Here is a 23,906-nt window from a genome sequence, read left to right as displayed (position 1 = left end):
TCCTGCCTGTGGGAGACCAGTGGACCATGCCAGCACAGTTGATGAAAACTCCTGCCTGGGGGAGCAAAACGGCTATTCAAGAACCGATGCTACAGTTGCTTTCACCGGAAGCCACAACCATGATTGTGCCTATCCTTGCGGCTGAAGTGGGAAGAGTAGATCATGCACCAGGATATGTCCCCAACACTGTCAACGCGAGAAGAGTGACACGGCAAGAACCACCGTCACAGTGGCTGTACCATGGAGCCCATGACAGTGACCTCCCGCCAGGAGGAGCCCGCAGTTGGGGCGGCCTGGACCACAGTAACAGCGAACTCATGCCTGGGGGAGGCAACAAAGGATGCAACAGCCTTGGCCCGGCAGTGGCTCTCCCCTGAGAGAGAGCTTGTGTGGCAGGCAAAAGGTGAGCCAGGAAAGGCGGCGTGGCCCAAGTGCACTGCCGTCAATTCCTGCCTGGGGAGCCTTCGCCACAGCTGCAGAGAACCGCAATGCGGTGGGACTGTTGCCAGTGAAGTAGCGAGAAAGAACTCCCACCGGGGGGGCCCTGCCCACTCCCGTCAGCTGGTCCCCACCTGGTGAGTTGACTCAAGGAGAGTGTCCTCCACTTTCCCCTGTCCTCAGGGGGAGAGGGTGCCCAAAAGACTCCAGACTCTGCCACAAGGAAAAAGGACCACCCAGGCCCCGCCGGAAGGACCGTCCTGCGGCGCAGACTTTCCACCGACCCCGTAGCGGCAGCCAGCATACTCTGTACAAATAGAGCAGCGGTGTGCTGGTGAGGCTTCAGACGATGTGGCCCCTGGAATCCTCGGGTGCGGCTTTAATGGCTAGTGGAGCGTACTCCACCGTGGGTAAATGGACAAAGGATTATGTACGACTTTAATGCTTGTAGTACCGTGTTTTGATGTAATTTGGAGCCTGGTTGACACTACATAAAGCTGCATATAAATTAAGACAAATACATTAATGAACTGAAAGACCCCAACCACTGCAGTCCTGTGTGGCGTCCTGCAAGGCTCTTGCGTGTCCCCAACGCTCTATAATGTATTTACGAAGCCCCTTTTCGATATCCTTGACTATCTGGGTGTCACGTATACTAATTATGCGGATGACACCCAGATACTCATTCCTATCTCTGGCGACTATGAAACTGATAGCAAAACCCTCCATGAAATATACGCAGTAATACAAGCGTGGATGGCACACCATGGACTTTGTCTCAATGATGAAAAAACTGAGTTGATTATCCTTGGTACCCACGCTAAACTAAAAAAACTAAATACTGCTTTCAAATCGTTCACTATTGATGGTAACCCCATCCCTGTCGCTAATAATACTAAAACCCTTGGTATCTACCTCGATGCCACATTATCCTTCACCAAACAAACCAATGCAGTAGCGTCTTCAGCGGCCTACACATGTAAACCTATTACCGCATGTAGGCCGTTTACCTACACTCCCAACTGCATTACTCTTGCTAGAACGTTAGTCTTGTCCAAAGTAGATTATTGTAATGCCCTCTACTTAGGCACTAGCCACAAAAATATTCACAAACTACAAGTAACTCAAAATAACGCCATTAGGCCAGCCCTCAACATCCCTAAGAAGTCGCATATCTCTGAGACTAGACGTAATCTGCATTGGCTCCCAATAGAGCACAGAATATCCCTCTATGTTCTTGCCCTTACCCACAAAGCCAGGGCTAACCTCGCACCATCCTACATCTCTAACTAACTTGCCCCACATACATCTACAAGACCACTTAGAACAGCTCAAGTTAACACTATGTCTATACCAAGATTCAAACTCCATAACTCGGGAGGAGTTCGTTTCCCTGTACAAGCCTCAAAGCTATGGAACACACTACCTGTTCCAATCAGGTCTGTAACCTCCTTCAACCTATTTAAACGCAACACCAAACGTTGGCTTCATGACCTGGACACATTGACAGCTTAACATCCTAGAGCTTAGATTTACTTCCTACCCACTGTACATATTGTAAATAATATCACCATCTGTCTCACCTTCGGCCCACTGCCATAATTGCAACATGTATGCTTGTACCTGTAATACCAATACATGTATTTATTTGTAACCGCAACTATTGTAACTGTTGCCTGCTGCTTGCTAATGTAACTGTACTGTTATGTAACATGATCAAAAAAATTACGCCCCCGTATGCCCCTGGGCCTGGTTGCGCTTTATAAATAAACCAAATACAAATACATGTGTTACTGAAATCGACCACCAGATGTCACTAATGCCTCATAGTCTGCCATCTCCATACTAGCACTAAGAGATACATGCTGCTCTAATAACCCCTTGTGACCAGTAGGTTGTAGTCTTCTTCAGAAAATCCTCAACTACTTTGCCTTTAGTCAAAGCCATATTATACCAACATTACCTGCCCACTAATTTGCCCCCCTCTCCTCCTTGGAGGGAGTGGGCGGCGCCAAAGGGACATGGCCCCAGGTCAGGTCACGCAACACAGTACCTCCTCATATAAAACAAGCCTGACTGCTTACATAAAAGGAAAGAGCATTATGGGACCACAAGAATGCCCACAATTTCACATTTTAAACATTTCTGATAGTGATTCAGCAAGAAACCCTTTGGAGCAGTAATGGAAGCTTTTCGTTAGTCACAGTACTCACCCTAGCAAAACAAGGTCTGCAAATTGCAAGACATATATATCTATTTGGAGAGCTACTAATACGTGTGTGAGGCATTGGCTGTTTCCGCATTCAGTCTGCTGCGCCGAGCCTTCTGAAGAGGACGCATCTGGAAGTTTCCTGGACTAGCCCTGGGCCTGATGATGCAGCAGAGCTCCAGCAGCCCTCCGACAACACAAACTTTGCTGGATCTCCGACTTGTTCCGGCCCATTTCCTACCCTGTGTATATGGATGGCTGGCTGGCTATTGCTCAGCAGTAAACATTGCCTCGCTCTAGAAGAGTGTTTCCCGCCAGGGAGGAGATGTGGTGCAGTGGCTACACTGCCCGCTTTGGAACTTCGAGATCCGGGATTACGCACTTGGTTTATTACAAATGGAATCACTCTGCCTCCCGGTAATGTAAGTATGTAAAAACAAAAAACATAGTGTGATAATATTTTGCCCCAATTACATTTTCACATCTGAATCGTTTGGGAGCGGTGCTCGTCTGCCTTTTTAAATTAAGTTTTACCGTTCCTATACTTTTATTTTTAAAAGTTACCGTTCCGGAATGGTTTTGATTTAAAATAAAAGTGTTGGAAGCAGTTGAAACTTGCCCTTCACTGCAGTGCACTGAATGTTCCTGTTTTGTGCACTGAATGTTCCTTTAAACAGCAGGCGCATGTGTTTGGGAGTTTAGAATTGGGCCTGGGAGGAGCGTGGTGATGGGGTTTATGGGGAGTGCGGGCAGGCCAGTAATTTCTTTTCATGCACTTCGACCTCTTCAACCGGCAGCATCTGGGCCTCTCACGCCACTGCCATGTTAGGCACATCACCTCATGATGCTCCTCCTACGATGAATGTCCTCTGCAAAGCACTCTGCTAGTCTTTGGATGTAGCTCTCGGCGCTATAAGAAATATCAACATTTCACATTCTGTCAGTGGCGGCCGCTTTCATAGGGTAGGGGGGGGGCACTGCCCCTACCTCCCCAGCTAGGGCCCGGTACTTACATGCAGAACAGATTCAGAAGTTCTGAATCTGATCTGCGTGAATGATGCATAATTGGCGTGGTGGCGGCGCGCGGAATGTAGTACTGACTAGTACAAGAAGGTATTGTAGTAAAATAAATGATTATGTGTCGGGCCCGCGTTGTGTTCTCTGCAATGTTGGGTACCGGCACAGGGACGCGTCTCTTTTTACGCTTCTTTGTGCAGTAAATATGTCTGGAGCTTGTCGAATTTAAGATGCTGGTGGGATGCTAGAGGGGTGGCCCCGGCAGTATTGATCTGTGCGCATACAGCGCAGCAGCAGTAGCAGGCTGAGGCATAGCAACTATTTTTTATGAATGCCATTGGCTGTTTGCTAGCCAATTACATTTGAGTGTGTGGGTGGGGTCATGAGTGCATGTGGACTGCTGCAAGCTCCAAGCTGCTCAGAGAGAAGACCAGCAGAGTGAGGTCAGTGGCCACCATGTGCACCGGCCTGACCTGAAGCTGTTGCTGCCTGCCACGCCGCTGGTATGTAAATACTATTCACTTCTTGTGTGTAGGAGTCAGAGACGAGTGGGCCTGCCGCATGCCTGGCTTTCCTTCCCCAGGACAGGACAGTGCTCCAGAACCGTCCTGGAGCCCTGATCTGGGGAATGCAGAAAGGGCCTATTTGACGACGCATACCCTAAGCTAGTCCAAGGCGGGCCAGACCTGTTTACCCGCGGGCCCCACATCTATGCTCGGCTCAGGGGAGAACCTGAGCCATGATGCTGCTTGAAGTAGGCTGAGCCATGCTACAACACCAGAAGTTAGTCCGTCTGGTCGGGTGGATTGGATGGTCAGATGGATCGCCACTGGTCTCTGACTCAGTCCAGAGTATCCATCCATGAATCCGGCACCGGCGGTCACTCTCAGTGGTCGTGCAACGCCTAAAGTCCTTGTGTGTGGGGATCCCCAATGAGCACATGTTCTGCGGCTTCGCCACACACAGCAATCTGCATGGTTAGTAGCAGACCAGCTGAAAATCCCACAAACGATTGTTATGCCGATAAAACTGTTTTTAAGCATATTTAAAATTGCATTTTTGTGTTCTATAAATGCAGGACTACAGGTACCACAATGCCCAAAGTCAAGGGTACAGGTGGGTGGAAGCCAATCCCCCATTGGTCCCAGGTGTTTGAGGCAACAGTAAAAACAAATTAGCTTGTTTCCGTGAATTCGTGCTCTCGAACAGTACTGATATGATTGATTGTCAGGTGACCAGGAACCAGCCCACATGAAAGGTTAAGTCTTGCTGGGTGTCTCATTTCGATAGTGGCTTACAGGGAATATTTTGGTACAAATTATTATGTTTAAAAAGTGTGCATGTTTTTTACTTTCAAAACTGACAAAATATTCATGTGCGTGTTGATTTTCTGAAAATGCTCACTGTTAATACGTCCCGGGCACGGTGAGGTGACGGATGGTCACGGAGCATAGAGAGCCGCGCTGCACGATCAACCAATATCCCCCAGCTTGGAACTGTGGTCACTGTCACTTCACTGACTGTGACCACAGTGCAGTGCGGTGCCAAGATGAGGGATTTCGCTTGGTCGCGGCGCGGCTCTTCTAGGGCCTGTAGTGCTCATTGAAACTCCAAGAAATTGATCAATTATCACCGGTGGAATTACCGTTGACAGCAAAACCCCATGGACTTCTGCAGGTCTTCACAATGGGCAGTAGCAAAAAATTCTAATTTAGAGGATTACCCTCCAGTTACATTCTGTTAGCTGTGCTTATTTCGACGAGGCACTGAATGAAGCCCTTTGCCTTTGCAAGCCGGGTTCCACTCCACCCAAAGCAATCGCACTGCCATTCTCTCGCTCTCTCCATCCTTGGAAAGCAGGGGAGCTGCTCGGCATATCCCCTTCACTACCACAGTAGGACCTCCGTCTATGTCGATCAGCGCTGTCATATTGCAACATTTCAAAGTGCTCTGTCTGCCACCCACCTGAAGGACATGGTGAACCACACTGCCATCATCATGAGGGTGATCCTGCGGTACTCCGGGGCAAAGCACTGCAGGAAGTTGGCCCAGACCTGGGAAGAAAATGCACACAGGTGTCTGAACAGGAGGCATGTTCTTGCAATAGGAGACATGGATGCAAATTAGTGTTGGCAACAAGTGGGAGATACTAAAGGGTCATTTGAAAGGTCATCGCTATTTGTGATGGATCACAGTTGGCATGCAATGTAGAGATCGACTCTGGGGTTTCGAAGTCAGAGTCCAGGGCACTCTGAAAGAAATATTTCAAGGGCCCACCAGCAGGAAATTAAAAGAAAATGTGGGGTGTGGGGGAGATATGGCAGTTTATTGTGACAAAAAACTCTGCCCACATGTTAATGTGGGGGCAGAGTGAGTTTAAGGAGAGATAGTGGATGTTATCCAATGATAATGTAATCTGGAAAGGTATCTACCACAAAGTTAAAGTGGTAATACACTTTACTATTGCTTGTTCAACAGCACAGAGACAGTGGGGTGGGGTGCTGCATATCCAGCCGGCCTGATAGCACAGTGAGTAGAGCGCTCGCTTTGACATCTGTGCAGAGCCTGCTGATGCAGGTTTGAATCCCGGCAGGGCCAAACTCAGCCTTTCATCCTTCTGAGGTTGATAAATGAGCACCACACACTGTGGGTAATAATAAGCAGCGCTCAGATACCTGAGGGTTTCTAGCGCTATATAAATGCTAAATTATTATTAATTATTATACGCAAATAATACAGTGTTAATATCGTTGAGTGCGATGGAGCAGTAGAGACATCAAAAGGCCCCACACGGGTCCATGGACACCACTAAAATCTGGCAGTGATCGCAAAAACATAACATACGCTTTTTACAGGGTTCTATGTTGATTCATCAACAGTGTTTTTTTGATTTTTTTTGCCAAAAAGTTTTTCTTTTAAAAAAAAACATCAGAAAATTGTATTTTTATTTTCTATGGGGTTCCCCCACATGCTCCTCTCCCCTGTTAATTTTACGCTACTCACCCCCCTTTTTTTCTGGAAAGAAATTTGGCAAAAGTTCCATTAAAAAATACTGTCGAAGAATGAACGTCATATCCTTTACCGGCATGGGCTCGATATGACCTGTAAATAAAACCGTGAATTAACTGATCACAGAGAAGAATGTAAACATTTAGGGATAGTTGTGACATTTAAAAACCACATTTAAGGGACAGATAAAAGAAAAATGAATTGGAAGCAGAGAGGACGAGAAGAAGTAGAGAATAAGATAAGGGAGGAGAATTGGGGAGAGGCAAGACCATGTAGAGATTTGAAACAATATAAAGCAAATGAAAGAGAAGACAAGCCTCAAAGGAAAGCCAGCAGAAATGTTGTATGGAAGCAGAAATAGAGTCACAGGGAGAAAGGGCAGACAGGAAAAGTATAGAGGCATGATAGATGGAGCGAAGGGGCTAGGTGTGAGGCAGGAAGAACAAGGAGAAGACTGAATCAGTAGAGAAGTAGAGAAAAGACAAGAGAAGAAATGAGGAGCTTAGTCACAGGGAGAAAGGGCAGACAGGAAAAGTATAGAGGCATGATAAATGGAGCAAGAGGGGGGGCTAGGTGTGAGGCAGGAAGACCAAGAAGACGACTGGATCAGTAGAGAAGCAGAGAAAAGCAGAAACAAGACAAGAGAAGAAGTGAGGAGCTTAGTCACAGGGATAAAGGGCAGACAGGAAAAGTATAGAGGCATGATAAATGGAGCAAGAGGGGGTGGCTAGGTGTGAGGCAGGAAGACCAAGAAGACGACTGGATCAGTAGAGAAGCAGAGAAAAGCAGAAACAAGACAAGAGAAGAAGTGAGGAGCTTAGTGGCTTCTAAAGGTTTAGGAAGCGAGACGCTCTGTAGATGTTGAAAAGCTGAAAGCGATAAGATTTAGAGATAGAAGTAGAGATAAAAGCTTTAAGGGAAGTGGCAAAGGTGATGCCAAGACTGCGTGCTGAGGCAGAAATGGGAAGAGACGTCAGAGGGAAAGAGATAGAGGGTGAATGGAGGGAATTGTAGGGTCAGGGAAGAAAATAACTACTGTTTCATGTGTGTTTTGTGTGAATCATGTGCTGGCCATACACACATGTTGGTTATTGGGGATATTAATGGAGGTTTATGTAAGTTTGTGCAGAGCTGAATTTCCAGGGCATATTGGACTTGTTAAAGGGATGAATGGGCTGGACTACCATAAGTGTGCGTGTAATGTTCCAATGAACCCGATAGGGCTTTGAGATGATGTGGCTTTCGCTCAAAGGATTTTGATTTGAAAGCAAATATTTACTTGATAGTAAAAATAAAATGGTGGCCTCGATTGATATTCTGGTAAACAAGACCCGTTTCAAATATGTATACTTCTTAAATAAAAGGAAGAGACATTCATATTTGAGAGGTGGTGTAAAACAAAAAGAAAAATGGTTTATATTTTAGTCCAAATACAGAGTTCCAAACTAAAGGCTCATAAGAAATAGGATTAAGTTGGAGGGGGGTTGGGTGTGGAGTTAGTTGGCAGGAGTTCTGGGGCTGATCTGCTATAGCTGCAGTTAGTATGTTAGGAAACTGGGCATCCTAAACATACAGCATGCCCTGTCCATGCAAGGGGTGCAAGTGGCTTGGGAACAAGGCTTGCCATGTGCCTGTAGGGTGCTGTGATAAGTGACTAGGCATACACGGTGCTCACGTGATTGTAATGATAGTTAGAGGGGAAATATGTAATATAGTTTTGATTGTTATTTGTGGAGTCAACATCACCGTTACAGTTCTAGCAAAAGAGAAGGAGGGAGAAAGAACAAGGAAAATAAAAAGCATGCCATGCAGCAGGGGACACTAGAGTTTTAAGACACGCTGAGAAGACTGGAGAGACGAGTGGAAGTGACTGCAATGGGGGGCTGGAAAGGGGTAGAAACGTTATTGATAAACTCTCGCAAGAAGTGACAATAGAGGGGGGGGCTCCTTCCCATGCAATTATATTCTAAGAAGAAGACACCTACGGCTCTAACGGAAAATTACAGGGCGCTCTAAGAAGGAGACATTTGGAGAGCCCTGATGAACGGTGGAAAAACCTCATGGACGATTGCGGCAGACTCAATGACTAGCGAAATACTGTCCCGACTGGATGCAACAAAAAAAGTCATTCATTCCGAATCAAGAAATTTGAGAAAGCCTGGCTCAAATAAACAAGGAAGGTGAAAAAGGACAGATATATATATATACATCCCAACAATGACATTAACAAAAATGGACTGTAGGGACTTGATCAGTTTTGTAAAAATTGTTAAATCAATTGAACTCAAATTAAAAAAGAAAAATATATATATATATATTCTACATCCTACATAACAAGGAGGATACATTGGTATAGGGAGACTAGAGATCCTGATTCAATGAGACAAGAAAGGCAGAATTCATAAGGCACTCAGAGCGAGCTAAAGAACAAGTGGGCTAGCCAGCTGCTATGGGAGTTCAGGCAATGGCAGCAGGACAAAAGAAACCCACAAATGAAAAGGTTCACAGGAAACAAGAGCGATGGGGATGTGAAGAAAGGTTCTACAGATACACCCACATGCACAGGATACAGGACCAAAGCAACAGGAGTGAGGCTGCATGGAAGAGAAGTGACTGAGACAGACAAGCACATGAAGAACTGAGACAGCAACACACACATGCACAGGATACAGTACCAAAGCAACAGGAGGGAGGCTGCATGGAAGAGAAGTGACTGAGACACACAAGCACATGAAAGACTGAGACAGCAACACACACATGCATAGTACGGAACCCACATCATCCTTTAACAATGCACATTTCTATGTTAAGCTACTGTAATAACATTGATAAATGTCAATAAACAAATTTAAAAATAAAAATAGTGGCTACTAAGAGATATAAAGCATCTTCAGTCCTTCATGGCCCTGAAAGCATAGTATAGGCTCTCCAGCTGTAAGGACCGTGAAGGTAGAACGCGTTCTAGCTTCATCCAGTACCTGCTGAGAGAGGTTCAGTATCCGGACCATCCAGCGCCGGTACAAGGTCCCCGTGTCTGACTGGATCTCAATGAGCTCGTCCTCCTGTTTAATGGTCTTGATGTTCGTCACCTGAAAGAAGGGAAGGTCTCCAGGATCAGAATCAGAGATCAGAACAGCGCCAATCAATTTCATTTCTGACATTCCCCATTAATGACTTGTGCCATTGCGTGTCTTCCCAGCCTTTTTAGTGGAAATTGCAGAACACGTTCCTATATTTTAAAACATGGCACATTTCTATTTTCCTCTTTACTTCATTTTTCTTGCTTTTTCACTCGTATTACAAACATATTAGAGCTTCTACCCACAAACTGCCACAATAGCACCCTTCCCCGTCCAGTGAGGCTAGGGAGGTGAGCCCGCTACACAACATTCCCCCTAGGGATGGTGGTAAGCAGGACCTCACAGGGGGAGACTCCCATCTAGGGAACAAGTAGTCCCTTTCCAATGAGGAACTCCCTTTTCATTATCCTCAAACACTCACTACAACCATATCAGTTGACAGACATCCAGACTCCTCTTACATATGTTATTATAATGTAATGACAGAAGAAAAGTATCTGCCTGGCTTCTGCGAAGAGTCAGAACTGATCTATGGGAAAACATCCAAAAAATCACTGCAAATCCCATAACATTGATTGTTTTCTTCTTTTAACCCATTTCACATCATATATATGCAGGGACTGCCATGCATATCCCCCCACATTTATTATCTCCTCCCCCCACACATATATATGCAGAAAACTTTGGTTAAATAAAATCAATGGAAATCGAAATCACAGTGATGGTCTACAATGTTTTGGTAGAATACCATGAGAACATAGGAGGTATAAGAATACCTGTCCGTCAATCACTGAAATGAAAAACCAAAAGAGCAGTATAACTTAAACACAAATGAAGGACTATCCTAAGAATCTGGGAAGCCCCAGCATTGTGCAAACAAAGTGGGATGAACAAGGGAACGTCAGAACAAGACCCAGGAGTGACAAATAAGCTGGAGACGTGAAGCTGGTGACTCGGGGAGAACGCTGCTTTACCTGGCTACAGTCAGCATGCAAGAAGAAGTACCCATAGTGCATGAAGGGAGAAACCAACTGGAGGAAGTCGGTCCCATCGTCGGTGGTCCCTAGAGGCCCCAACCCAAAGGTGCTTAGTGTAAAGCACACTGAAGACAAGTACAGGAAATTCTGTCTGCTGAACGAGGAAACCAGAACGAGCGAAAGAGACTTGCATGGTGGCGTGAGAGAACTGAGAAACCCACACCCTCTACTCGCCGATACCACAAAAGGTGGTGTGTCCAATGGAGTTCAGTGTGCATACTAAGGAGCCGTCCTGACCGAAGGCCACAGAATGCCAAATGCTGGCCCGATGATGCAGCCCCCGTATAATAGAGATTACAGGGAGAGCTGGAGACCCAGAGCTCGGGGCATCTCTTTTGAGTATATACAAGCACAGAAAGAGTAGAAATATAAAGATTGAAGTGCGCTCACTCGTCCCAGTGGGGAATGAAGCTTGTTTAAGGATAATACATGTCCCAGTGAATGGCAATATTGTAATAAAAGTAGTAATCATTCAGGGGCTCATCATTCTCATCCCAGTGAGTGGCAAGATCCTAAGAAGAGCAAGAGTCAGGCAAGGACTCAACCTAATGGTTTCAGTGAGAAGACAAATAACAAAAGGAAAGAATAGTTCTGAGAACATACTCGTTTGCCCTAAGGAAGGAGTAAGGGTTATGAAGTACAACACATATTCAGAGACTCAGTCAAGAACCCCAGAAAGGAATCTAAGAAGCCAAGGGAAAACAATATAAAAGGGCCTGGAAAAGCCCCTTGAAGGAAGTGAAGGACTTAGTAAAGGAGATAGCGAAGGCTAGCTGAAGATCCCATATTGAGGAGAACGTTGTGGAAACCACCCCAGGAGAAGGGAGTCATTCTCTTGTTCTTTTGGTTGTGTAGTAATAGTGGTAGGGTCAGCCTAGGTTAGTTTCAGACAGAGGACAGACTTGATTTGGACTTCACCATTGGCAACGAGCACGCAAGTTTAGTTCTGTTAGGTAGGGAAACCCTTAGGATAGGGAAGGGTAGGCATTTACTTTATTATTTTTCCAATACATCTGTTGACAGTGGTACTCATTGGTCTGTCTCCTCCTTCTGACCTACCACAACTGACACATTGTAACTTATAATAGAGTTTGTAACCAAGCCAGCAAATAGCAGAGGTTTCCAAAGAATCATACGAATGGATATGTCCCCTGATCCTGTTTGTTAGGCTGCTCTCTTCTTAGGGTGAAGCAACTATAACGCCACACCCTTACTTACTTCACCTCTATGTTTTATGCATCAAGCCAATGGGATGCACAGAAACTGTTTTAGTAAATCTACTGTTGCCCAAAAGTCCCAGGTAAACCCAGAGAAAGCAGAGTCAATCCAAACCAGACTCAATGACAGAGTAGACAAAGTGCATGACAAAATCCAACTTTATTCACATTGAAACAAAGCTGGAACAGCAAACAAGCATTAACATCTCATCACTCTTGACATACTTATCAAAAACAATTGCTTAAGTACTGCAAACTTGTCATCAATGATGTTATAACATAATCTGAGTTGACAAAACCTACGGGGAACAGTGATAGGTTAGTGGGTTGGACTACATATAGATACCATACAGGTTAAACATTTTCATTGGGTTACACATATCTGATGGCTCCACCTGGAACCACCGCTATATTCATAAAGGTTAAACTACATCATCTTCAGAAAAAGGGGTTGGTTGGCATACAACTTGATGGGCCGCATGTCTCTAAGGATTTATAAATGGTGGAATAGATTCACCTTCTATTTATTGAGATTTTGGCTAATATTAATGTCTGTGTTGTGTCTCTATTAACACTGGGGACACTCTTGAGTTATACTCCATGGAGTCTTTTGGCTTACTGTTTTGTTGCACCTGGCTAACAAAGGTTGTTTGTGCTCTTCTAAAACTTTAATCTGGAAGTATACTGCTTGCGTCTTGGGAACCGCTATCTTGTGCCTTCATTTTGCCGTACCAATCATCCCTTATTTCACTTTAACCTTGGCACTAATTGCCAGCTACTGTCTGAGCTCTGCACCGATATGTATGTATGTGGATTCAGCCTTTTGAGTTGTCCCAAGGCTTTGTGGCCTGTGCTCATTCAGAGACGTGCTCTGGCTTCCATTTTTAAGAAGATGGCTGCTTTACTACACTCTTGTTTCTAGGTTAGCAAGCTATATTTGTATATTGTTCATGTTGTTTTCCACCTTATACATTGGTCATGTTGGTGTTCTTCATGTCTGTACATGCTATGTTCATTTTCGTCATGTCTACATGCATATGTTAGCTATTGTTCATGTTCATCATGTGGAATGCATATGTGCTTTGTGTATGCTTTTCTTCTGTTGCAACCTTAGTTTGAATGCTTTTGCCAGATTGTTCCCAAACCCTGCTGTATCTGCAGGGGAAAAGGTCAGAACGGCTGTCTCAATGAGTATCGTCTCTCACCTCTGTGGTATTGGTGCGGGGGAGTGGAGAAGCTATGGATATTACGGGGTCAAAATCAAATGGCAATGTGTGCTGTTGTAGACCTTTTAGACCTAGTTCTAGGTAATCAACAACTTAGTGTTTAACTAAGGAAAGGTGTCATGAAAACGTCATCTGAATGTCAACTGATGGTGATTATGCTCTTGTGAGTGACTGAAAACTGTAATTAAAAGTTTGTAATAAACTGATTTCTCCAACAAAAAAATATAATAATATATGCATCTGCCTCCCAACCCTACCTCCTCTTCCCATCTCCTGTTTCAGTTATATTTGAGACATACAAGATATATCCATGACAAATGGTGGACTGGAACATTCTTATCCTTGGCAATAGTGTTCTACCCTTCCACATGTGAGTCACTCTATGTCACTGACTGTCATATAATATAATTCAGGTACAAGGGCTGCATGTAGCGTTTCTGGCAGATATAATGTGTTACACAGGAATACCAGTTAGATTCATAGAAAATGAGTATGAAACACTACACAGTGAATACGCACAAGCTTCTCTCACAGTTTTTAATTCCTCATTTTGGTCAAGTCACAGGTGAATTCACATATATAAGTCACTATCTGTTCATAAAAGCCCTGCTACTTTTTTGTTTTTCTTCTTGCTGCTTTTTCACAAGCCCCATTTTAGAACATATGTAATCTTTCTAAAACCACATAGACTTATTTTGGTACTCCTGTGGAAAGTTTGCATTTAAAGAGTTTTACAGGCCATAACAATTTCTGAAAAAGTATGGCCGGATGTGGAACAACACTAGATGGGTACTTTATACATGTATTGTTAAACCATAAGGAAGTAAAGGCCCCCCTCACATCGGGTGTGCCAAATAAAGAAATCCAGTTTATACTCAAAGTTACTGTTGAACCTTTCAACCAATCCATTTCACTGAGGATGAAAACTTATATTTTGTGAACTTAACTAAGATTCAAAGTATATGGAATGACTGAAGAAGCCTATGTGTTAGGACTACCTCACACACCTGGTCCTTATGGCACAAGTGGAGGAAAAGACACCCTTATGGAATATTAGGATATTCAAGGTGGGGCTGTGTTGGTCCTCTGTGTGTTTCTGCAAGTAACTTTCTAGCTTATCCCAAGATGGTGCCCGAGAGTCGGAAGACTTCCTTGCATTCTATATTACTGCGGCGAATAGCCAAGTAAGCACATTGCTTCTAACCCCTTAGAGCTAACGCTGACCTTGCTGCATTCCCTTGTTGCCGAGTCTCTCAGTGCTTCTGCTTTCCTAACGTGCCCTTGAGCAGGTCTCCTCCATGCCTCGCACACTCCTGCATTATTCTCCCTCTCACCCTATCTTTCCTTCTTCTGCTGCTGTGCTCCGAGGCGTTGCTGCCTCCTCCTAGCTAACTACCACTTTTCTGTTCTTGCCACTTGGAACTGCATTACTGCCAGCAGCTGCCCTCTGCCACCCTTGGCTGCTGCTCCTGCTTTCCTGTGTTGTTGGACTCTTTGCTCCTGTGGCGGCTCCTCGACTCCTGTGGCGGCTGAACGCATCGTCTGCAAAGAGGACTCTAATTTATGCTGCTGCCCTTTGCCACCCACAGCTGTTCCACCTTCCATTTATCTTCATTGCTAAACGGCTATACAAGGACTCTCTCAGACGCTGTGTCTTTCTGGGATGGTACACCAGCAAGAGTTATTTACTCCACCTGTGACCACAATACGAACAAGCAGCTGTGTTTGCAGACCACAGCTGTCCTTGCTGGAAATAACCTTCCTGGAGATATTCTACAAACAAACAGGGTTGTTTCCCCTTTATTGGGGTTTTTCCCTCTATCGGGGCTTGGCCCTTTCTGTTCCCTTTGTCGCCCTTGTTCCTGCAGGGCTTATAGTAGTCAGAGAGGGACAGTCCTCCTTTCGTCCTCTCTGCTACCAACGGACCTGACTACACAAGACCACAGGTCAGTCTACTTTATTATACCCGACGAGAGTGTAGTTGTAAAACTATGTGTGAAAACAAATGTTTCTCCCAAATGCTTTACCAAGGGGTTGAGATTCCTTCTCATATTCCCCCATCTACTGTATGAACCTGACGACCCCTTCTAACATATAAATATGATTTTGTGCAACTGCTGGGAATGGTCTCGCAATATTCATTGGCAGCATCTACAAGAGACACTGTGGGGGTCTGTATGCTTTCAAGAACGAATTTCCTTTCCCCACAGACACACCTTCTCACTGCTTTCATCCACACCAAGCAATAGCATCAGGCTGATACTTTCTGGGTTGCGTTTTCCACATTCAAAGGCTTGTTATACGATCATCATCGTGGGTGTGTTGTACTTCAAGCACAACCTGCTTCAGGGTGATTATTTTCTCAGATCTACTCATTCACCAAGCTTAAAAAATTCTGCATCTGCAACTCTGGGTCAATATGTGGTTTCGGTCATAAATCAGGATAGTGGCATGGCTGGGGCCTAATTCGGGAAGTTCGAAACCTAGCCTTGCTGTATTGCGCCCATTGTTAAAATACCTCTGCATTGTGGCCTGTGAGGAACAGCATTTGTATTTCGATGCTGTCTTCTCAGGTGATGCACAACTTGATGCAGTGATCACTACATTCATGTCGGGTTATATCCCATTTTAGCCTCAGCAACTCCTTCCATTCATTTATGACAGCTTGACTCTGATTACCTAATAATGTACCCAGCCACAAAAGCCTTTTACAAGGCCATCTCCACATGTGACTGTGGGGTTCATGTTTGCTGGGCGTAACGTAAGAAAAATGCATAAAAAGCCTTGCATAATGGTTTTTACGCATTTCCTTATGTTACCCCCATTTTCATTCATTTGTATGGCAGAGAGAAGGGGTGGAACGCAACTTGCGTTTCCGCCACCTCTCTTCCTCTCCACCATACAAATGATCCAGCATCTGTGCGGGCATGGATTTTCATGCAGGTGCAAATCCTGGAGATCCCTCTGCTGTCCGGCTGCTTTATGCAGTAGCATAAAGCAGGCAGACCCAATAGGGATCCATTGTAAACGCCTCCTGCCATGCTTGCATCGTAAGCAGAATTTACAATTAGAAATAAGCATGTCAGGCAGCTTTTATTTTTAATTGTGAACACTGCTTACCATGCACGCATGGTAAACAGTGCTCTCCGGTTTAATTGTAATTTCACAATCAAAAGTAAAAATTGCCTGGCAGCGTTTCCTCACTTTGCACTGCCGAGTGCAAATGTGAATGGCAAAAGGCGGCATGCATTCTTGTACACTGCCTTTTACCCTTTACATTTGCACCCCGTAATGCAACTTAGCAAAATTTGGCAGCCGGGACCCACTTACATTAACGGTATAAATGTAACGGGTCCCCCTCGTTAAATTACGGCCAACTCGAAAATGAGCCCCAATGGGTTTACCTATTCATTTGTATTGCTCGCATATGAAGATTCCCCATTACATTTCTCTCTGTGCCTGGAGACTATTAATGATGAAACATTACTTGAAAGAACTCCAGTCCAGGCTTACAGCAATCAAACCATTTCCTAAAGAAAGTCAGTCGTTAGTAGTTTAAGCAACTTAAAAATTGGCACAAATCATTTTCCGCTTTGTTTAGTGTCTTCTTTGAGGGGAAATGCACATTTTCCATTTCCAATAACAAATGTAACTTTGTCACTTTCACCATTAAAGATACAGTTTGAAAACAGTGGTGCACAAGTCATGTTTTTAGGAAGCCTGACTTTGGTTTTATGAAATTGGCACATTTGAAACACAGAAGGAATTTACAGAACTGCCATGGGGAAGAACACCTGTAAAATCTGAGTATAGGGAGGCGGTGCTCAATGGGAGAATGCTCTTACCGAAAAAACTCTTTCTGGGTGGCCTTTGGCCCTCATGTTGGTGTCGTGGACTTGTTTCAGCACCATCCAGGCCTCATCATGCTTCCCGTTCTGAAATAATGTATAAGGCAAGAGATTGTTAATGGCCTCCATGAGCGGACAGGACGAAGCAAGAGGGGTTGGGTAAGGAAACTGCTCGGGGTTACACTCGGAAATCGAAAACGAGGACCAGGTGGGTTACACGGAAGAGCTACTAAAGACTCAAAGGCATTTCCTGGCGAGGCACATACACCAAAATGTGCAAAGACAGAAAAATTGGCAACCATAAACCGGTAGTCTAGCATCAGATTTAGAAACTAGTATGGAGTCCATTGCTAGGCGATACTTTGTCAAACACCTAAGCAGTGTATGATCAGCTTAGGTTTAGAAATAACAAATCTTGTAAAACGAGGATGTTTTTTTTTATAGAAAGTAGTAGAAATTTGGATTGGGGGAATGGAATGGAAATCCCAACAGAACCCAAATGAGTATAATTTAAATTCAAAACAACTCTGACAGCTTAATTTACCTTCCTTTAGGTACAAAAAATCTGGAAACAGCCAACTATATATAGAGTAAAAAAGTATCTAAGCTAGGAAACAGACCTCAACATACAGGATATCTTTAGGATTTCCAAAGCCATAACAAAAGCTAGCATACAAAATTAAGTACTAATTTCATTTACGCATGCTAATCATTGGTTCCAGAAAGAAAGGTTGGCTCTATTGAATAATGTATTGATCAAATATGTCTAGACAAATGTGCTCTTTTGAACAAATGCATTTCGAATGTTAGACCTGCAACAAGAAAAGTAAAACCTTGTAAAACATGCACAGCATTTATTATTTTTCATTGTTTTTCTAGTTGTGTACAAACTGAAGTCCAATGTGGGACTATCCCTCCTGAAGATCTGTCAATGAGGCAATGAAAGTGAAACACGTGTAGAGGGTTCTCTTTGAATTCCATCTACAAATAAGGATTCTTTTGAGTTGAATTTCCTTTATAAACAACAGTTGGAAATAAAGATAGTGTTATCCTACATAAGGAGTCTTGTCTGAAATTCAACTAAGAAAGGACCAGACCTATAACAAAGAAGCAAATCTTATCAAACATAAAGAGCGCGCAAACACCATGTTCCATCATTCCTCTTCCTTAACTTTCTCAACATTCTGATCAGCCTCAGCATTGCAACCCAAGTGCAGCCGTTCAGATACTGCAACAACTAAAATTCTATTTCACAAAACAACATTCTCAAAACATTGAGAGGTCGCCAACGTTGTGTAAAGGCTGACATTTGTCATTTACAAACTCATTGTTGTGTATTTGAAATGTTGTTGATGGAATCAAATGGGGATTGAACATCATTTACGAAAGTGAACAGCAGCTGGTCCTAAGGGGGACTTCAGATAGTGATAAGGACGTACGTTCAGATCGGCGTGGTGTATATAGTGTCAGCACTTAAGCCATGCTGTGCCACTCCCAAGCACTTCAAGTGCACTTCAATGGGCATTACGTTGTTGTCAAAGGGAGTGCAGAGCCACGAGAAGCATCTGGCGTGGCCTGCGTGCACGGTGCCAGGCACAGCCCGGGACTTTGTAAACCTACATCTAAAAGTGGGGCTGAGGAAGGTCGCCTTACCGTCATATAATATATTTATAATACCTGCACTCTGTCCCTATGATCGCATTGCATGTCTGAATCCTAGTCAGGCCAACTTTAATCTGAATTTAAAAGGGTTTATTAAATGACTCAAAGGAGTGGAAGACCTACATGGTAATGGGCGGCGCCACCAGTTGTTTCACTGTTCACAAAAGGATCTTAATATGGAGGTTTGATTTGCTGACATAAGTACAGACATGGGTCATGACAGGCGTCATGAGGGACCACGCGCAGCAACAGCTCTCTAAGCTTGAAAGGAACTTCCCAAGTGCTTCCTGCAGCCATTATCTGTACCACTGGCAGAAGCTTGACAGGGGCAGGCCGGTGCTTATCACGAAGTTTGGGGACAGGCAGAAGTGTTTGTCGTTTTACTTTAGAGCAAGATGTAGCAACCATCCCTCGGAGGCACAGGTTCTAGCAGCCAGAAGAAAGTCGGGCCTAGCAATCGTGACGTATTTCAGCCGCGTGAGCTTCAGGCCTGATTTACTGCTGTTAAGTAGTCAGTTATGTCAGGGCAGGGCACCTCCATAGCACTGGTATGCCGCTGTCACCAGAAGTCGAAACCTCTAGAAACAGTGCCTTCTTGTGCTGATTACGTCAGGACAGGGCAGCGCTTCCATGGGCCCATTACCTGCTAAAGCTTTTGCTGTTCCTGAGATGACCAGCAGGAAATGGGGATGATCATATTGGTGTTCTTGCATTGGCCCTTATACTGACACTATTGACTATACCCAGCTGCGATTTGAGCAGTGCTGCTTACTGTGCTTTGGTGCCTTTGATCAGGGGATGGCTTAGAGGGGGAAAAAAACCTCTAAGCTCCCAGCTCTGGCCAGGCCGTGAATGCATCGCGTCCCAATCTCGACCTCAAGGAATACGACGACTCCAAATGTGACACCACTTGGCCGATTTACCTTAAATGTCCCCTCCCTAACGCTCCAACTTTTCCTGCTGTAACCTTTATCTTTCTTAAAAGATTGGGGGAAGGTACTGTGAGGTAGACCTGGAGGGTCGCCCGCCCCATCTCCCTTACCCCACTCTCCCACCAATTTTTAATCAATTTCCATTTATATATCACACTTGCTGGATTTAAACAATTTTATTCGGGAGAGGGCAGAAGGAGGGAACCTTTACCAGAAGAACCTCTCTCTGGTTTCCTTTGGGGTAATGTTTTTTGCTTATTTTCATAATAAAAAAGCTACCTGTTGAATACTTTTATTCAAAAAAAGTGTTGGGCAGTAGTTAATATATAGTGATAATTAAGAGGGAACAGCAACTTCCCGGAGGAGATTTTCATTTGCTTTTATCCATTGACATTTCCTGCTCGGTGTGGCTTAGAATGGTTGACCGGCAGGAGTCGCCTTTAGGTCATTTTAATGTTAGAGCTTAAACGTCCACATTTGGGCAGTCGAGATAGGGCAGTCTTATTTTGAGAGCTTTACCTTTAAACATGTAATCCCTAGTGATGTGTCTGGGTCTATTCCCAGTGAGAAACACAGTGATTTGCCCCCCTGTGAGCCATACCACTTGCTGTACGTTTACCTCCAGGAAGAAGCGAGGACTCTCCGGCATGGTGGTGAGGGCACCAATCGCGAAGACCGAAGGGAACGCGCAGACCAGCACAAAGACACGCCAACTGTGGAACTGGTACGCAGAGCCCATCTGGAAGCTCCACCCTGGGGAAAGAGAAAGAGGACAGAGTAGGTCAACGCGAGGTGGAACGTCTCATGTCCTGTTGAGAAGATTGAGCAAAGGACAGGAGAGGCAGTCTGGACTTGGGGATACATTAGGAACCTTGCTGACGGGCTGCCACCGCTAAAAAACTGCCAGAGCTGTGGCAGAGTCAGAGATGCAATAATAAATGAACAATGTTAGCCTCATTTTCTTGGTTCTCCATGTCCTGCAGTAATGTATCACACAAGGTTTCTTCTTAAAGGAAACATTATCGATAAACGAGAACCCAAAGAGTTGAAAGACTTATTTTTGGTAAATGTGAAGGATACAAACTTCCGTCTGCTTAGGGTCTCATTATGAGTATGGTGGTAATGTAGAAGTATGTGGTATTTTGACTACCTCTATTTTTAAAATACCATCAATTCAGATTAACAGATTGCATACTTAAAAATGTCTGCATCATGCAAATATGTGTTATATACTCTGTGAAAAACTTTCAGTATACTACATTCCTATCCTATGCAATCCCAACTCAAAATAGGGTTGTATTTTAAACATAGGCGGCATTTAAAATATCACACTTTTACAGGAGGCCTTTAATGTAATTAAAAAATTAGTAGATTTAAATGTCTATTTATCTATGTAGCATTTTAGCCTCTTTCTAAGATCTCCCAATTTTGGCAGATCAGCGTAGCACACAGAGCTACAGTGATGTCCTCAGGATCACAGAATTTGGTTCAGTATGGTATAAAGGAATTGTGTTTAATGATTCCAGTGTAGATGAAGTAACAGCCATGCCCCATGCCCTTCATTGGATTGATTGGTGGATTAACCTAGCATTACCTTTAGTGTGAAATGTACCAGGAGTCGAATCTGTTGGGATGCATGGTCATATTACCACCCCTCCTAGATGATTTAGATTGCAGAAAATATATTAGAAGATGGAGAAAGGGTGCAGGATGTTGCAGGGTGTAAGGGGGTGTTCTATGGATGAAACTAACTGGCGGAAGTTGGAAATTACATAGGGGGAACTAGCCATTAGTTTTGCAATAAAGTTATAGTAGTGTCCTGTAGAACAGTATATTCTTCCATATGCTCATTCTGTCCTGGGCTCGTCACACAATGCTTTCTCTCGTAGCAATGATACCACTACCCTGTCCCTCGAGTTCAAGGCCTGCTCTGTCTCCAGGTGTCCCGTTCTGACATGACTCGCTAATATCAGCACATCCTGGTTTCCGACCCTTGCCCACTTTGCACTGGTCAGTTACCCAGTTTCTTGAAGTTCGGGTAGGGTTGATTGCCACCATGGGATAAGTAACATTTGAAGACTTCAAATCCCTGGTAAAGCAACCAGCATTTGGTGCATAGAGGAACAATATGGTAGCCTGTGTTTTTGGCACTCTGGGAAGCTGCCAAGCATTGCCTTGTACAAATACCAGGCCTGGGCCAGAACCTCAGATTTGGTGTCATAATTCTCCACCTTGCACCAGGGAAAATGCACCATGAAGTGCCTGGGCATAAGACGTCACTATCAAGAGGTTACGGGGAAATGGAGAGAGGAGCCGTTAAGACGGAATTCACATTTCTGGGAAGTCTGGGGCCACTTTCTGGTGCTTCTCAATGTTTTCTTTTTCCCCTCAATTATTAAGATCCATGGCTTATGTGTTGTGGTCAGAAGGCCTTCTCCTGAAGTCCCCCTGCCACTGCAAGCCTTTTTGCCTTACTTAAGGTATATAGTATTTGGTCGCCCCTATACTTAAGGTATATAGTATTTGGTCGCCCCTAAAGTGCCCACTCCTGGGGGACCTCTCAGGCACCCGTTTTGCCATAGGGTGATTATATCACCCTGCAATGGTTTTATAGAGGAGGTTGGCCAGGGACATCATTTCACCAAAATGCCAGGGGTAGCGGAAGTGACATCACATGAGCTTTGATATCTAATGACATAACAGGGCGTGATGTCATTTAGCCCCACCCCGAAGTGACATCACAGGAGGCGATAGAACAAGACCTTTCACCCCTTGACAAAACAGGAAGTGGCATCACATAGCATTGTTCCTAAGTACACTACAAAAAATATGTACATTATTACTATAATGTGATATATATTTCATACAAGAATGGATCACCATATGTATCGTTAATATCAGTGTGTATAGGCCCATATTACCAAATTACTGGGAATGCAAGCTGACGTCCAAGGTCAAATGATAATGTTGTGTTATTTTATTGCACTTACGCTTAAGCGCTTTTTATAAAACAAATATACATGCAAAATATCACCCAACCTTTATCAACCTCAGAAGGATGAAAGGCTGAGTTGAGGTGTTTAAGAACACACTAAATCACTGACTCACCCACTGAAGTGTGTCACCTAAAATAAACATTTAATAAGTGTAGCAATTACTGTATAGAATTCCAGAAAGGCAAATGATTTGTTATTCCTATTCTTTCTTATTTAGTGTCACAGCTCAAAGTGTTACACTTGTGGAACCCCCTGTTTTTTTAAGAGGCCTGAACAAGAAAGCCATCCACTCCAGAAACAAATAGCCACATGGTGCTGGCCACAGCCCAGGAGCTTACATTTACAATAAATAAATGCTAACTAATCTATGGCTTGGAGTTGGTAGATGGTTTTATCTTTAAGGTTTTAGACCTTATTGAAGCAAAAATCTGGCATAAAACATTGAATGTGTCAAATGCGATACCACTGGCAGCGATTAGATTTGATTTATGGATGGTCTCGATGAGAGCTCGGGTGGAGTGGAATTTAGTTGCTTTATTAGCTAAATTAGTCGACCCGATTCCACACACTCTTTATGAGTTACTGGGAAAACAACTCTTTGCTACAAAGAATAATTCCAACTTTCTTTGCCAGTTAGAAGAGAGGGCTCTCTCTATTTTGAATGATTTGGCGATAGACAGGGCTCCTCTGTTGACGAACACCAGGAGAGTGATGAAAGCTCTTTAAGATTATGATTGGTTCTGTACCTCGGATTCCTTTCATTCTTATCCATCGCTCCATAATTTGTCATTTCACCATAGAAGGCAGGGAGCCCCAACAATGATTCTTTCAGTTTCCTAATAAATATTATAGAAGTATGTTGTTACGATTAAAATGGAATCTTCTATTAAGTAGAGAGATCTTGTTAAGAAGAGGAAGACTCCCTATGATGGACACCAACTGTAGATTTTGTAACTTGGGTTCGATTGAGACTGCGCAACATTTGGTCTTGGAATGCGCTGAATGAAATATCATTAGGATGAAATATTTCCCTAATTTCTCTGTTCGGGCCCTTCATTGGTGTTCTATGAATTGTGAATAGATGCCTTAACATTACTTCTACTAAAGAAGGTCTGGCGGTGGCAGGTTTTATTAAAACTATGAATTTGATGTAGTGATTTTGTTGAATTGAATTTGATGAATTAATGAATTTTTGTGTTTTAATTCGGTGTGATGACAGCGTGTTTTAATGTACT

At 43.9% G+C, this 23,906-nt stretch overlaps 1 protein-coding gene across 1 annotated transcript in view; it reads right to left on the bottom strand.

Annotated features, from left to right (window-relative positions):
• The window catches only part of SV2A (synaptic vesicle glycoprotein 2A), a 571,381-nt gene that overhangs the window by 94,796 nt on the left and 452,679 nt on the right, over positions 1 to 23,906 (bottom strand). Inside the window, exons 5-8 of the mRNA XM_069652429.1 lie at positions 20,295 to 20,428; positions 17,079 to 17,168; positions 9,652 to 9,762; positions 5,630 to 5,718 (exon numbers count right to left, since the gene is read on the bottom strand). Coding sequence (XP_069508530.1) covers positions 5,630 to 5,718; positions 9,652 to 9,762; positions 17,079 to 17,168; positions 20,295 to 20,428 — 424 coding nt within the window. The remainder of the gene's footprint in view (positions 1 to 5,629; positions 5,719 to 9,651; positions 9,763 to 17,078; positions 17,169 to 20,294; positions 20,429 to 23,906) is intronic.

Source organism: Ambystoma mexicanum, chromosome 1p (genome assembly GCF_040938575.1).
Source record: "Ambystoma mexicanum isolate Mex_15411 chromosome 1p, UKY_AmexF1_1, whole genome shotgun sequence".
NCBI lineage: Eukaryota > Metazoa > Chordata > Amphibia > Caudata > Ambystomatidae > Ambystoma > Ambystoma mexicanum.
This window is presented reverse-complemented; position numbering and strand designations above follow the sequence as displayed.